Genomic DNA, 16,134 nt, shown 5'->3' with positions numbered 1-16,134 from the left:
ACCTATAAAACAGGAAATCAAGAGTAACAATAATACTGGGGGACTTTAACACCTCACTTACACCAATGGACAGATCACCCAAAATGCAAATAAATAAGGAAACAGAAGCTTTAAACGACACAGTAGACCAGATAGATTTAATTGATATTTACAGGACATTACATCCAAAAACAGCAGATTACACTTTCTTCTCAAGTGCGCATGGAACATTCTCCAGGATATGTCATATCTTGGGTCACAAATCAAGCCTCAGTAAATTTAAGAAAATTGCAATCACATCAAGCATCCTTTCTGACCACAACGCTATGAGATTAGAAATGAATTAAAGGGAAAAAAACGTAAAAAACACAAACACATGGAGGCTAAACAATACGTTACTAAATAATCAAGAGATCACTGAAGAAACCAAAGAGGAAATCAAAAAATACCTAGAGACAAATGACAATGAAAACACGACGATACTAAACCTACGGGATGCAGCAAAAGCAGTTCTAGGGTGGGATAGGGAAGGTGGGATAGGGAAGGTGGGAGGGAGGGAGACGCAAGAGGGAAGAGATATGGGAACATATGTATATGTATAACTGATTCACTTTGTTATAAAGCAGAAACTAACACACCATTGTAAAGCGATTATACTCCAATAAAGATGTAAAAAAAAAAAAACAGCAGTTCTAAAAGGAAAGTTTATAGCTATACAAGCCTACCTCAAGAAAGAAGAAAAATCTCAAATAAACAATCTAACCTTACACCTAAAGGAACTAGAGAAAGAAAAACAAACAAAACCCAAAGTTAGCAGCAGGAAAGAAATCATAAAGATCAGAGCAGAAATAAATGAAACAGAAACAAAGAAAACAATAGCAAAAATCAATAAAACTAAAAGCTGGTTCTTTGAGAAGATAAACAAAATTGATAAAACATTTGCCAGACTCATCAAGAAAAAGAGGGAGAGGACTCAAATCAATAAAATTAGAAATGAAAAAGGAGAAGTTACAACAGACACCGCAGGAATATAAAGCATCTTAAGAGACTACTACAAGCAACTCTGTGCCAATAAAATGGACAACCTGGAAGAAATGGACAAATTCTTAGAAAGGCATAAGCTTCCAAGACTGAACCAGGAAGAAATAGAAAATATGAACAGACCAATCACGAGTAATGAAATTGAAACTGTGATTAAAAATCTTCCAACAAACAAAAGTCCAGGACCAGATGGCTTCACAGATGAATTCTATCAAACATTTAGAGAAGAGCTAACACCCATCCTTCTCAAACTCTTCCAAAAAATTGCAGAGGAAGGAACACTCACAAATTAATTCTAGGAGGCCACCATCACCCTGATACCAAAACCAGACAAAGACACTACCAAAAAAGAAAATTACAGACCAATATCACTCATGAATATAGATGCAAAAATCCTCAACAAAATACTAGCAAACAGAATCCAACAACACATTAAAAGGATCATACACCATGATCAAGTGGGATTTATCCCAGGGATGCAAGGATTCTTCAATATACGCAAAGTCAATCAATGTGATACACGATATTTATAAATTGAAGAATAAAAACCATATGATCATCTCAATAGATGCAGAAAAAGCTTTTGACAAAATTCAACATCCATTTATGATAAAAACTCTCCAGAAAGTGGGCATAGAGGGAACCTACCTCAACATAATAAAGGCCATATACGGCAAACCCACAGCAAACATCATTCTCAATGGTGAAAAAGTCTGTCCACTAATGTGGACACTCTCACCACTATTATTCAACATAGTTTTGGAAGTCATAGCCACGGCAGTCAGAGAAGAAAAAGAAATAAAAGGAATAAAAATTGGAAAAGAAAAAGTAAAACTGTCACTGTTTGAAGATGACATGATACTATACCTAGAGAATCCTAAGGATGCCACCAGAAAACTCCTAGAGCTAATCAATGAATTTGGTAAAGTCGCAGGATACAAAATTAATGCACAGAAATCTCTTGCATTCCTATACACTAATGATGAAAAATCTGAAAGAGAAATTAAGGAAACACTCCCATTTACCATTGCAACAAAAAGAATGAAATACCTAGGAATAAACCTACGTAGGAAGACAAAAGATCTGTATGCAGAAAACTATAAGACACTGATGAAAGAAATCAAAGATGATACCAACAGATGGAGAGATATACCATGTTCTTGGATTGGCAGAATCAATATTGTGAAACTGACTACATTATGCAAAACAATCTACAGATTCAATGCAACCCCTATCAAATTACCAATGGCATTTTTTACAGAACTAGAACAAAAAATCTTAAAATTTGTACAGAGACACTAAAGACCCCGAATAGCCAAAGTAGTCTTGAGGGAAAAAAGACAGGGCTGGAGGAATCAGACTCCCTGACTTCAGACTATACTACAAAGCTACAGTAATCAAGATAATATGGTACTGGCACAAAAACAGAAACATACATCAATGGAACAAGATAGAAAGCTCAGAGATAAACCCACACACCTATGGTCAACTAATCTATGACAAAGGAGGCAAGGATATACAATGGAGAAAAGACAGCCTCTTCAATAAGTGGTGCTTGGAAAACTGGACAGCTACATGTAAAAGAATGAAATTAGAACACTCCCTAAGAACATACACTAAAATAAACTCAAAATGGATTGAGACCTAAATGTAAGACCAGATACTATAAAACTCTTAGAGGAAACCATAGGAAGAACACTCTTTGACATAAATCACAGCAAGATCTTTTTTGATCCACCTCCTAGAGTAATGGAAATAAAAACAAAAATAAACAAATGGGACCTAATGAAACTTCAAAGCTTTTGCACAGCAAAGGAAACCATAAACAAGACGAAATGACAACCCTCAGAATGGGAGAAAATATTTGCAAAGCAATCAATGGACAGAAGATTAATCTCCAAAATACATAAACAGCTTATGTAGCTCAATATTAAAAAAAACAAACAACTCAATCCAAAAATGGGCAGAAGACCTAAATAGACATTTCTCCGAAGACATACAGATGGCCAAGAAGCATATGAAAAGCTGCTCAACATCACTAATTATTAGAGAAATGCAAATCAAAACTACAATAAGGTATCACCTCACACCAGTTAGAATGGGCATCATCAGAAAATCTACAAACAACAAATGCTAGAGAGGGTATGGAGAAAAGGGAACCCTCTTGCACTGTTGGTGGGAATGTAATTTGATACAGCCACTATGGAGAACAGTATGGAGTTTCCTTAAAAAAACTAAAAATAGAATTACCATATGATCCAGCAATCCCACTACTGGGCATATACCCAGAGAAAACCATAATTCAAAAAGACACATGCACCCCAATGGTCATTGCAGCACTATTTACAACAGCCAGGACATGGAAGCAACCTAAATGCCCATCGACAGATGAATGGATAAAGAAGATGTGGTACATATATACAATGGAATATTACTCAGCCATAAAAAGGAACGAAATTGGGTCATTTGTTGAGACATGGATAGATCTAGAGACTGTCATACAGAGTGAAGTAAGTCAGAAAGAGAAAAACAAATATCGTATATTAACGCATACATGCGGAACCTAGAAAAATGGTACAGATGAACCGGTTGGCAGGGCAGAAATTGAGACACAGATGTAGAGAACAAACGTATGGACACCAAGGGGGGAAAGCGGCAGGGGGGTGGGGGTGGGATGAATTGGGAGATTGGGATTAACATGTATACACTGATGTGTATAAAACTGATGACTAATAAGGACCTGCTGTATTTTAAAAAAAAGTGCCTTCTTGATAAAATGTTTAAAATAAAAAAAATAAAAATAAAATTAGTAATATGAAACACTTTATAATTACTGAGACGAGACTGCCTACAAAAGCCTTTAGATTCAGAAAGATCTTTGATTTAAGAGCATCTTGAAGTGAACACAGATAACGTTTAATACAGAAACAAGATAAGGCAGAGATTATTTTAATGATGTAGTTTCATGATAGATTATCTTTCTGTAATACTAATCACAGAATTGCTTTAAAGCACTGCAACAGTTATGGATCTCCCCAAATGCTTGGCAGGATGCCTTTGTGCACTCATTTACTAAAGGTGGCTTTTGGACCTTAAAGTGTCCTTCAGAAATATTAATTTCTAGTTATTTTAAATAACTCTCTTAGAAGATTCTGCTGTCTTTCACCAGTATTCTTATCAAATAAAATAAAATGTGAAGTTAAGTTTATCTAAGAGGCCAGGAACAGAACAGAATTAAATGAACTGGCACTAGAAGAGGGGAAAGGAAACAGGAAAAGACCCAGTTTCAGACAAGTGATTATGATTCAGGTCTTTGCCAACTCTCTCAATAACGTATTTGGTTGTGATTGGTATGTCTATTCTGGAAAACAATGCTTATGAGTAACTCATTTTGCCGCTTGAGAAGAGAAATTTAGGTGCAGCATCAAGTTTCTGAAGGTTAAAGTTTAAGTTTCCTAAGGTTGTTATGTGGGGAAGGATTTGACTGATTCTGCAAAAGTCCAAGGACAAAACTAGAATTGAAACTAGAAGGTTCAGAGAGAGAGCATTTAATACAGCTGAAGAACAAACCTTCTTTCAGCTAGAGCTCTTTGAAGACAGAATGGCTACAACGAAGTCATTAATTCCCCTGGAAGGCACAAAGCTATCTCAGAGATACAGTATAGATGTTGGACTGGATGGTCTCTTAAAACATCCTATGATTCTACTGAAACAGGACCTTTGACAAACTATTGGTATTCAAGCTTCTAAACTTGTCCTATACAAATCATAGCCCTCAATACATGATAGTTGACAATTTTGACAGTTCTCTGAAACAGAGAAAATGGTGGATCATCATAGTGAACTAAGACATGATTAAGAAATGTAATGGAGGGCTTCCCTGGTGGCACAGTGGTTGAGAGTCCGCCTGCTGATGCAGGGGACACGGGTTCGTGTCCTGGTCCGGGAGGATCCCACATGCCGCAGAGCGGCTGGGCCCGTGAGCCATGGCCGCTGAGCCTGCGCGTCCGGAGCCTGTGCTCCGCAACAGGAGAGGCCACAACAGTGAGAGGCCCGCGTACCGCAAAAACAAACAAACAAACAAACAAGAAATGTAACGAAAAAACACGAGACCATTACTACTAATCGTCTCTCTTTATGCCCATGAATAAAGAGCTCATCTTAGTTCAAAGATGAATATTTGAGAGGATGAGTAAAGTGAAGTCATCAGAACCTGTACGGGTGGAAAATGACAAGCATTTCTAGCAGACAAGGATAAATGAAGAAGAAAAACTTCAATTTGCTAATAAGCAGATAAAGTAGTAGCACAAGTAACTACCTAAAGCAAAATCAGCAATGTAGAAGCTTAGTTGAACAATCTCTCCTCAGAAACTCCTTGGAACTTTCTTTTTAACTCTCTCAGGAATAACTCAAAAGTCAAATTTATTTGTCAAAACATCTTCAAGATGTTATTTTTTGCAATATCATAACTAAAGACTTGCAGTGCTAAACATATACCAGTCTCAGCAGCAGTGGGCAACACAGCAGAATCTTCAAAGATGAGTAAAGGGCCAAATGGAGTCTGGTCTCTGTGCGGCCTCAGTACCTAGCTGGTGATGACTCACCTGTGGGAGGGCTGAGTACTCCAGGTCTCCCTCCAGGAGATTACTCCATACCAGGGCATGCATGAAGTATCCTCTTTTTTCAAAGATTTTAAAGAAAAGTGTGCTGACTTAACATCTCTGTAGGTCGGAATCATTTGTGGGCTTCCTATACATACAGATTTCTGAGCTCCGTTACCAAAGATCATACTTCAAAAGGTCTGAGAAGGAGCCTGAACATATGTATGTTTTTAAAGGATCTAGAGGTGATTCTGATGCCCTTCCAGGATTGAGAAGGAGTGGTTAAGGAGGTAGGTGCGGGGGGGCGGGGGGAAGGTAATCTCGGGACTTCCCTGGTGGCGCAGTGGTTAAGAATCTGCCTGCCAACGCAGGGTACATGGGTTTGAGCACTGGTCCGGGATGATCCCACATGCCTCGGAGCAACTAAGCCCATGCGCCACAACTACTGAGCCCGCATGCCACAACTACTGAGCCCGTGCTGAAACTACTGAAGCCTGCGTGCCTAGAGCCCGTGCTTCACAACAAGAGAAGCCACCACAATGAGAAGTCTGCACACCGCAGTGAAGAGTAGCCTCTCGCTCACTGCAACTAGAGAAAGCCTATACGCAGCAACGAAGACCCAATGCAGCCAAAAATAAATAAATAAAAGGTAATCTCATGAAATCCCTGCCTAATTTTGTAAATTCATTCCTTTGTGACTCTGTGCTTTCAGTTATTTAATGTTTTTTTAAACCAGATGTCACAATAACAAAATCCATTTCAACATTTTTTTAAACAATGAAGACGCAATTCTTTTCAACAGTATATCATAAGAAAGTTACCACAACTTTATATTACCTAATATATAGTCCACATTCAAATTTCTCCAACTGTACCCAGAATGCGTAGCTTTAAAAAAGAAAACATATATATATGTATAAAACCAGGACTCTATCGAGGTGCATGCATTGCATTTGGTTGGCATGCCTCTTTAGTCTCCTTTACTTTAGAATGGTCCCACAACTGTTATTTCTTTTATGAAAATGAAATTATTTAAAAGCCCAGAACAGTTGTCTTACAGAATGTACACATTCTGGATTGGTCTGACTTATACTTCATAAACAGATTTAAGTTAAACATTTTAGGCAGAAATACTACATAAATGATGTTGCGTATGTTTCATTGCATCATTTAGGAGACACGTGTCAGTCTGTCCCATTGCAGGTAATGCTAAATTTGATCACCTGACTAAAGGTGTGACTGTTAGACTTCTCCACTATAAAGATGAAAATATTTTTCTCTTTGCAGTTCATAAATAATCAAGACCATGTGATTATTCTGTTTACCTACAACCTTTTATTCAATGTTTTAACGTCTAGTGGTGATCCTTGCCTGACTCAATTATCAGTGCAAATCATTATCATTCTTTCTACATTTTTAGGCACTAGTGCTGGAAAGAACAACTTTCTCCCCTTTCTTTTCCCTCTTTGTATTGGGATAGGTTTTTTTGGTAAGTATCATTATAGACTTACACATTCTTTTTTCATTCAATGTGTTGTAATTCATTACTATCATTATTCTTTTTGATGTCAAATGGTCCCAAATTTTGCTTTTGGGAACTCTTCAAGTGGGCTCCTATGTGTTTTTGACACATCCTCATCCATTTTTGAGCCCTTCTTGCTTTCTGACATAAGATGTTCCTGGACCTCTCTGCCCCATATTCTACAATCAGGAATTTCTCTAAGGAGCACTGGCTCCTTTTAGTAGCAAACAGTATTTGGAAACTAAAATTTGGACACTGGGTTTATTCGTTCTTACTGGGGCATCACTGCTTCTAAGCCCTTTCCATAAACTGAGATGGAAAATACATTTTTAAAAATCTGTGATGTCATAGGTATTTATTAATACCTCCAATTCAAATTCAATACCACAGTGTGCCTCTCAATTTCCCCTATTCCATATTAATATCTCCTAAAAACCTTGGTTCCCTAAAATCCAATATAATTACTTATTTGCTCTATCCTATAACAAAATAACTGCAGAATTTCTAAACAAGTACCACTAACAACAACAAATCTAATAACTATAGTTAAAAGATCTTTTTGTAGGTTATGGATCTTAGAATATTTCCCTCTGTATTTGTATAGCCAAAATAATATGTTTAAAAACTACTTAAATTAATTTTGAGTGATTATGTTATGAATTTGTTAGGTTCATTTGTTTCTATCTGTATTCAATTTTAGGGTTTTTAAAATCATTTTTATTTAATTTGGTTATTTGAATATGTGAAACACTTGCATAGTTCAAAAGTCAAAACTATATAAAAACACACCCTCAGAGGAATCTCACTTCCATCCTTATCCCCTCTACATTGATCCTCACCCACTCCTTATGGAAAACTATTTCACTCGTATCTGTGTTAACTCTCCTGTGTTTCTCTTTTGCAAAAATAAGCTTTTTCTCTTATTTTCCCTTCTTTATTACTAAAAAGGGACCATAATTACTATATATACATTTTGCATATGGAAATCATTCCATATCAGCTCGTAGAAATCTTCCTTCTTCTTTTTAGTATTATAATTTATTCAATCAGTCGCCTATGAGCATTTAGATTTTTTCCAATATTCTGCTATTACAAATAATCCTACAATGAAAAACTTTGAGCGCATGCTATTCCATATTTGTACAGGCAATTCATCAGAGTAAATCTCTAGAATTTGGACTGGTAGGTCAAAGGGTAAATGCAGATGTTAGATATTACAAAACTCTCATAAAGTTGTAGCATTTCACATTCCCATCAGCAATATATGCGTGCCTATTTCCTCACAGGTTTACCAGCTAAGGGGTATATTCTATGTTTTTGAACTTTTGCCAATCTGAAAAGTGAAAATTTTCACTGTGTATTTTAATTTGCATTTCTATTATTAATGAAGTTGAACATCTTTTCATATACTGTCATGTCATATATGTCATATCTCTTTTGGTGAACTGTCCATGATTTTGCTTTTGACTTTTGCTTTTTAAAATCATGATTTAGATCTTTTTTTAATGGAAAAATTACTTTAATAATGCTACAATGATGCCTTCAAACTCTGTTTTAAAAAGTAAAGAATAAAACACTAAAAAATGGAAGAATGTAAAAATTCACTGAAAAGAATACTAACATCACTTAAAACTATACTGTCTTATTCTATCCTGTGTTCCAAACAGTCCATTAGAAAGTGGTAGTTATTTCAAGTGAGAAGATGTTAAGAAAAATGCATTCAAGTTACGATTTTATGATGCTAAGTAGCATCAAAAGTTAATCCCACAAATAACCATGTCACTGAGGAAGGTCAAAGTTTGGGAAACAAATGATTGAGAGACATTTCGTTGTAATGGTTTCATTACACCCACCTCATTAGTACAGGTAATTCTCCGAGGATGAGGGGCTTCTTGTTGCAGTTGATATACTGGGAAGTTAGAAAATAAAACATGTCAGTTTCCCTTATGTAGAGCATCTGAATATATTAGGAATCAAAACCTGCCTGCTTTTTTATGTTCATAAGAAAACTGTGGTACAGTCCTATTTGTTATTAAATTAAATTTTGCTATGAAGCAAAGAAAGTAAACCAAACTAAATTTAGTGAAAGCCCAGGAGCAAACACAAATAAGAAAATCATAATCCACAGAAGTGTTATAACTAATCAGTATTGGGTATTTGGCTCTGTTCTCCATAATCTGGTCATTTAGTTTCCCCGATTTTTGTGGATATATTACATAAAGCATGGCTCTGCTATAAACAAATACCAGTTGTATATTTTAAAAGTACATTATTAAGCGTCAAACTTGAAACTAAAATTAGGATTTATAGGCTAGATGTAACACATACACTGTTTTTCTCCCCTATTTATATTGTGAACATCTATCTTCAAAGATAATCTCCCCTAGAAACAAAATTTCTGAGCCAAAGTTACCACCACTTATTCAACTAGGGTAAATGTAGCAAAAGAGAGAATTCAGACACTTAAATAGCTTGCCAGAGGATAATTTTTAGGGTATCTGAAAATGGATTGGTGAAAATTATACCAATACCATGTCCTTCTAAGACTCACTTCAGGCTTCTTGACTTAAAATAAAGAAAAAATGAATAGAATGTGTAGTTATCAGAGAAAGTGTGTTTACGTAGGTCTGAGTTTATCTCTTGGAGAAAATCTGTTTTCTATTTCTACACATATAATCACATATAATTGAATTTAATACTGTATTTAAATACATAGACATTTGGTCAATATAACATCAAACTACCCAGCATCTGGGGTTGTCAGACGATGTATGGCTCACGTTTCAACTGTCATTATATAGACTCCACCTCTGATCATATTCATTCATATATAGTATAGGGACATATATAAACATATACAATTAGACTATGTATATGTATATGTGTGTATACATACACTAAATATACTGAGAACATACACAGACACACATCAGTGTTCTGTATTGCTATGTAAAGGCAACAGAGTATTGCAGTTGCAAATCTGAATTCCTGAACCAGACCACCTGGGGTCTGAACACTGGGGCTCTGCCTCTAACAATGCATACTGAGCCTCGGCTTTCATCATTTGAAAATGGGGATAAAAATAGTTTCTACTTCATAGATTACTGAAAGGATTAAATACTATATGTGAAAGACTTAAAATAGTCCCCGGCACATGGTAAACACTCAATAAAGACTAGCTATTATTATATGTAGGTGACTGATACTAATACATAAAATTCTTTACAATAATATTTGGGTACCAGGATGCATCCACAGTTCATCACCAAAACATAACAACATGGTAATGCTATAATTTAAAAGGTGCTAAGAAGATACAGCTTTACTGTTTAAGAATCAAAAAATAAACAAAACACTTCTCATTTAATAATGTTTGAAATCTACTGAGAGAAATGTATTCCTTTGCCTTATCTTCCTGGTTGCAAAAATCCCTACGAGACGTAACATATTAAAATAGTTTTAGATACCCATATTTTACTGTGAGAGTTAGTTTTTCAAAAATACTACTGTGAATATATTTGTATGGATTAAAGAGACGATATGAAGGGAATAATTTTGAGATGGGGAAGGGAAGAAAGAAAGCACTGAAACTAAATTTGTCTGGCCCTGACAGTGAGAGCACATGCGTACCACTCAGAGATATTTGTAAATCTCCATCCTCCCAAGAGAACCAAACCATGATATGCAAAAAGGTCCATGCTTCAGGTCCATTCCTCCCTGTTGGTAACTATCACTCTAAGATATGAAAATTCAGTTCACATTTCTGTTTTGATCAGCAATTCTCAAAAGATCAATTGTTTCCCTTTGTCAAGCAAATGCTTTGGAAAGTAGGGTCACCTATAGAAACTGAATTACGAAAACTGAATGGTGGTCAAGAAGGACATTAAAAGTTACTACAGAAAGTAAAATGTTGATTTTTGATTCAAAGCACAAATACTGTAGTATCTGGTTATCACCAATAATGCATTTACCTATTCAGCAAGCAAATATTAAGATAAGCCAGTATGAAAAAAAGAGTGAAATATCATCACGTGAGAATTTCACCCTTTGTTTTAATCAGAGTTTCAATGAGTATAGTTCTATTTCATGGAGAGGAGTAATTTTTAGACAAATGCCTCCTTATTGGCTACCAATGGTTAGTCTATCTTTAAGACTCACTTTTAATAAAAATATATATAAAGGGAGGGCCTTTGGATATTGTATAACTGAATATAACATGAATTCAGGGAATACCCATCAAAAGGATCATTAAAAAATCATACATTGTAATAGAGTAATTAATTCAGGCCCTTCTCAATTTATAGTTTTTTTGTCATTTAAACCAGAACTCAGCTGAAAATTTAAATTGCACAATCATTAAATGATTCACCAAAAATTAATAGCTAACTTCAAGATGAGAAGACATATAATTAAAGTACTCAACATTTTTCAATCACCTTAGAAGTGTCAATGTTTATGCACTTATTAATGAAATTCTCAGTATCTAGAGACAATACATTGTTAATCAAGTTCAGAGATCACAAGTTGGTATCTTGAGGTCAAAACTGGCTCACATGTGTTGTTTGGTTTGCTGTTTTCCAAATTCAAATTTGTTTTTAACATTTAAAAATTAAGAGATTTAACAACAACAACAAAAGCAAAAGAGAATTCCAGCTTCTCTTGAAAACTTAGAAGATGTGACAACACTGGACTCAGAGTGTTAGATACCCACAGTAAAGGGGAGCTAACTATGAGCTACTCCCTACGTACAGGGCATCCTCTCTCTGCTTTCTCACAGTCCCCACCTGCCTCACTTGCCTCATTTATTACATGTTTGGCCCCTGGTTTAATTCAAGCAATACATATTGAAAAGCAACAAAACTGTACTTGTCTTAAAAGAGTTCTCAACTTAGAATCTTGCTAATTCTATTTAATTATTGGTTTGAACTTGTAAGGTTTCAGAATTATGTTTTCACAAGCTCAACTAAACCAAAATCAGAAAGCACAAGAGAGGCATGGGTAAAATAAGTTTCTTACAGAATCACAGTGAAAGTAAGTTTCTCATAGAATCACACTGTGAAAAGCTGTTCAGACCCCAACAAGCTAAAGACAGAAAAAAAAAATCCTTAACATGCTTCAACTTTTGACATGAAAATGTAACTGTCCCCTTCAGTTTTACAGATGTAGTACAGAATAGAAGTGAACAATCAGAACATTCTGAATAGCTTTCATTCTGCTTGTATCTCCTTATGTGGACTGACATACCTGATTTTTTAAAAATCTCAATCCATTTAGATTTTATCACCATTTTGAGGAGTATTTTAATTACAAAAATTTAAGTCACAATACAGAGAAGATGACGAATGCATTATGGTTTGTCAGTCCCAAAGACGATCAAACAGAATTTGTTAACTATCAACTCTGATCAAGGCATATATAGGAATTAAACAAAATGTCATGGCTCAATCATAGAGGGTACTGGGCAGGGCCTACTACTCCAGTAACTTAAAATTTCAGTCACTATTGATGAAATACGGGTGTCACAGGTTTGTCAGTTTAAAAATTTTTTCCTATTAAAACGTACAGACTCTGGGACAGATGAACTTCATTAATAAAGATGAATTTTATTAATAAATACCTTACTGGAGATTATTTACAGCTAGCTAGACATAAAACTATAAAACTGACCGAGTGGTAAAGGCAAAACAAACAAACAAAAAGAAAAAAGAATTCAACCTACATCCCAATTTTTTCTAGGATCAGAATTTTGACAAACACATTTAACAATCTAAATGATCATCGCAACAACTATTTCAATGTGACAATGTAACTTTTACATGTTTTCTCGTTAGTTAAAATTTGCACATATACAAATTCTTAGAAGACAACATCATGATGTCATAAGGAAATTTCACATGACCAGTTTTAAATATGGACCTTTCTGCGTGGCTTTAGCACAGTTTAATCATAAAATTTCACTGAACTGGAAGTTTTTGCCTTTGATGGTCAGAAAATAAAGTCTATTCTAATAATTTCCTCCCTGTTTCTACTGTTAAAATGATGGGGGGTGGCAGTGTTCTTCAGGCACTGAAGTCACTAAAAGAAACTATAAAACTCAGTATTATCACCAAAAAAAAAAGAAATATGCCATTTTTAAGACAAATGGTAGCTACTATAAGACATAGGAAGATACAGAAAATACAAATTGCATACACCACATTTAGTAATCAATATTCTTCGGGGGAAAAATCACCACCATGATTCAATAACAGTCTGAGGTTTTATAAATGCTCTTACATTAAAATGTGCAAGGCACAAATCAGAGCAAAGAGAATAAAGGTAAACTGAAAACCAGAAAATGCAGAGAAGAATTTTAAACAGGCTTCCCGCCAATGAGGTTATGAGACAAAATCTTTGAGAGGTAAAGATCATCAGTCATTTTTATACATTCTTTGAACTATACTCCCCAGAATCAAAACAGAAGCAGCAGGGGTGGGGGAAAACGCATCTATGGCAATATTTTTAGAGACTGTTCATATTTTGCTTACTATAATTAGCCCCCAGTGGCAACCTATTACAATAAACTCTCTGTTGCTCTGGGAACATAAAACCAAGTAAGAATCTGAATTGCTGCTCTTTCAGTCAGCAGATTTCAGCAACTTACAAATATCAAAATTCAGAATAACTCAACATTTACCAAGATGCTAATAATCTGTATTTAAAGTACAGGTTTTTTAGGTTGCTTATTTGACTCTACAGACAACAAACAAAAGTTTACAGTACTGGTTTCTGCAACAGTGCATTCATGGATTTTTAAAAAACAACTCTGATTATATTAACCCTATTTCCATTTTTTAAAATTCTGAAGTAGCTTTTACTTGATGCAATAATATTCTCTAGGCAACAAGGAAGGGGAAATAAAGGACTAAGAACCTAGACTCTTCAGAAAAAAATCTGTATTCTAATGCCAAGTTTAAAGAACAATATAGATTCAGTGTCTCTCTTTTATATTTTGGAAGGCAATTCCTAAAAAAGAAGACCACTTTTTACTCATTCTTTCTAGTAAGATAGGCTCCTGACTTATCATTATTTATTTATTCCTTTTTTAATATAAAAAACAGGATCTAAGAATATTAGATTCCTTGAATTCTTAGTTAGCTTCTCCTTGCATTAGTTTTATCAGCCACTGTCAACAAGTGGTCTCAAGTTCCATAACACGGAATTCCATGCGAGTTCAGAGGGATGAGATGCATTCCTGACATGCAAACCATGACAGACTTTGTGGAAATGCTCCTATTTCCCCAGTTTCTTTTTCTGTGCTATTCACAAATTCTGTTGTGAATTAATTTTTCAATAATGGACACAAAATGGAATGACTCTTCATATCTAATGTTCCTGATATTTTTATATTACTTATAAAGCACTATAACCCACCCAATTTATTTGTATACTTACAGTAAGATTTCCAAACAGGAGGTCTATATTCATCTGTATCTGAAAGAATAAACATCAAATTAACATTATTGAATAGTTATATTTTAAATGAGATATTTTAATCATTAATTCATTTAGTACATATTTGTTGAGGTCTACTTGTTCTAGGCATCGTATTAGGCACTAAAGGGCATTCAAAGGTTTTTTAATCTTGCTCCTCCCTTCCTTGGAGGACAATTTCACAAAGATGTTCAAAGAAAGTTACTGTATTTATTCAACTGCTTATCACATAAAAACGTCACGCTTAATTTTTACTGCTGTCACTGAGGTAATATCAACAAGGTCTTTGGGCTTAATTCTATGATCATTCCACTGAAAGATCCCTGAAATCATTGGAACTTTTCTATATTTCCCTCCATCACATTTGGGGGAGTCCAGTGAAACTTTTACTAACATCAAGAGAGAAGAACAGCAAGGTACAGACCTTAGTCCTCATACATCCTGGACAATCAAAACCAGGAAATGAGCAGCACTTCAATGTAGGACAGTGTATCTAGAGAGCCACAAAGAACATGAGGTGAACATGTGCTCTCCAGGTCCATTTCCCCTCACTCTGCTTGAATGTGAGTTAGGAGACAGTGTGAAGAGGCAGTGGAGAGAGATGGAAATACAAGCACACGAGGGAGACGGGGGAAGTGGAGAAAGGAGAGGGGACAGCGTGGTCTGGCTTCTCATCTGTGAAGCACAGCTGAGGAATAATCTTGCCAGCACAAAGCCCTGCCTGCAAGGCCATATAGCCAAACCAGCAGACACAGCATTTTGGTGTGGGGAGGTGTGGCCAGACACATCACCTGGCTCTGCTGGCATCCAACAGAAACCCACTGAGGAATCTGATCCTAAAAATCGTGGTCTCCAAGGAGGCAAGAAAACTGGGAAGTTTATTGAGGAGGGTGATTTCTTGTATAGGTAGCTCACATTAAAATGGTCACAGACTCGAAACATTCAGCCCCCAACCCCCAACCTTTAAAATGCAATCTCACACTTCATTTATGATGTGTTATCATAAACCACACAAATACTTTGAGTCAGAGGGCTACAGTAAGACTACTGATGATGGGCAAAAGAACATAAAAGGGAAATTCTATGTCATGTAGAAATTGCTTGGCACCCAGGAGAAGTTTTCATATATGTTTTCTCAAAGAATGAATAAAAGATTACATGAATAAATGAATGAAGTAATGCAGCAAATACAGCTGACTCTCATTATTCACAGTAGTTATATTCTACAACATCACCATAAACACTGAATTAACCAATACTGAACCACTGCACCTGGGGAAACACAAGTTAGGTTCCTGTGAGCCTCTGGTCACAACATTTTCATCAACCAATCAATACATAACTTTGTTTTCTGTGTATTTTTGTTTAAACACACCTTATTTAGTATATATTGTTGATTCATAAACATTGAACTCACAGCCAACTGTACTATAACTCATGCCTCAGTGAAACTTACCTGACACATGTATTTTCTCTGCAAGATAACATTACTGTCTTCAAGATAACATTGCTGTCTTC

General features: G+C 35.5%; 1 protein-coding gene across 2 annotated transcripts in view; it reads right to left on the bottom strand.

The window, feature by feature from the left end:
• CHN1 (chimerin 1) overlaps positions 1-16,134 on the bottom strand; it is a 177,062-nt gene that overhangs the window by 117,005 nt on the left and 43,923 nt on the right. For both annotated transcript variants that reach the window (XM_027127799.1, XM_027127789.1), the window contains exons 3-4: positions 14,578-14,616; positions 8,997-9,052 (exon numbers count right to left, since the gene is read on the bottom strand). In XM_027127799.1, coding sequence (XP_026983600.1) covers positions 8,997-9,052; positions 14,578-14,616 — 95 coding nt within the window. The remainder of the gene's footprint in view (positions 1-8,996; positions 9,053-14,577; positions 14,617-16,134) is intronic.

This window comes from Aethalodelphis obliquidens, unplaced genomic scaffold, assembly GCF_003676395.1.
Source record: "Aethalodelphis obliquidens isolate GAN/ISIS:26980383/991018 unplaced genomic scaffold, ASM367639v1 scaffold2, whole genome shotgun sequence".
Classification (NCBI taxonomy): Eukaryota; Metazoa; Chordata; class Mammalia; order Artiodactyla; family Delphinidae; genus Aethalodelphis; species Aethalodelphis obliquidens.
This window is presented reverse-complemented; position numbering and strand designations above follow the sequence as displayed.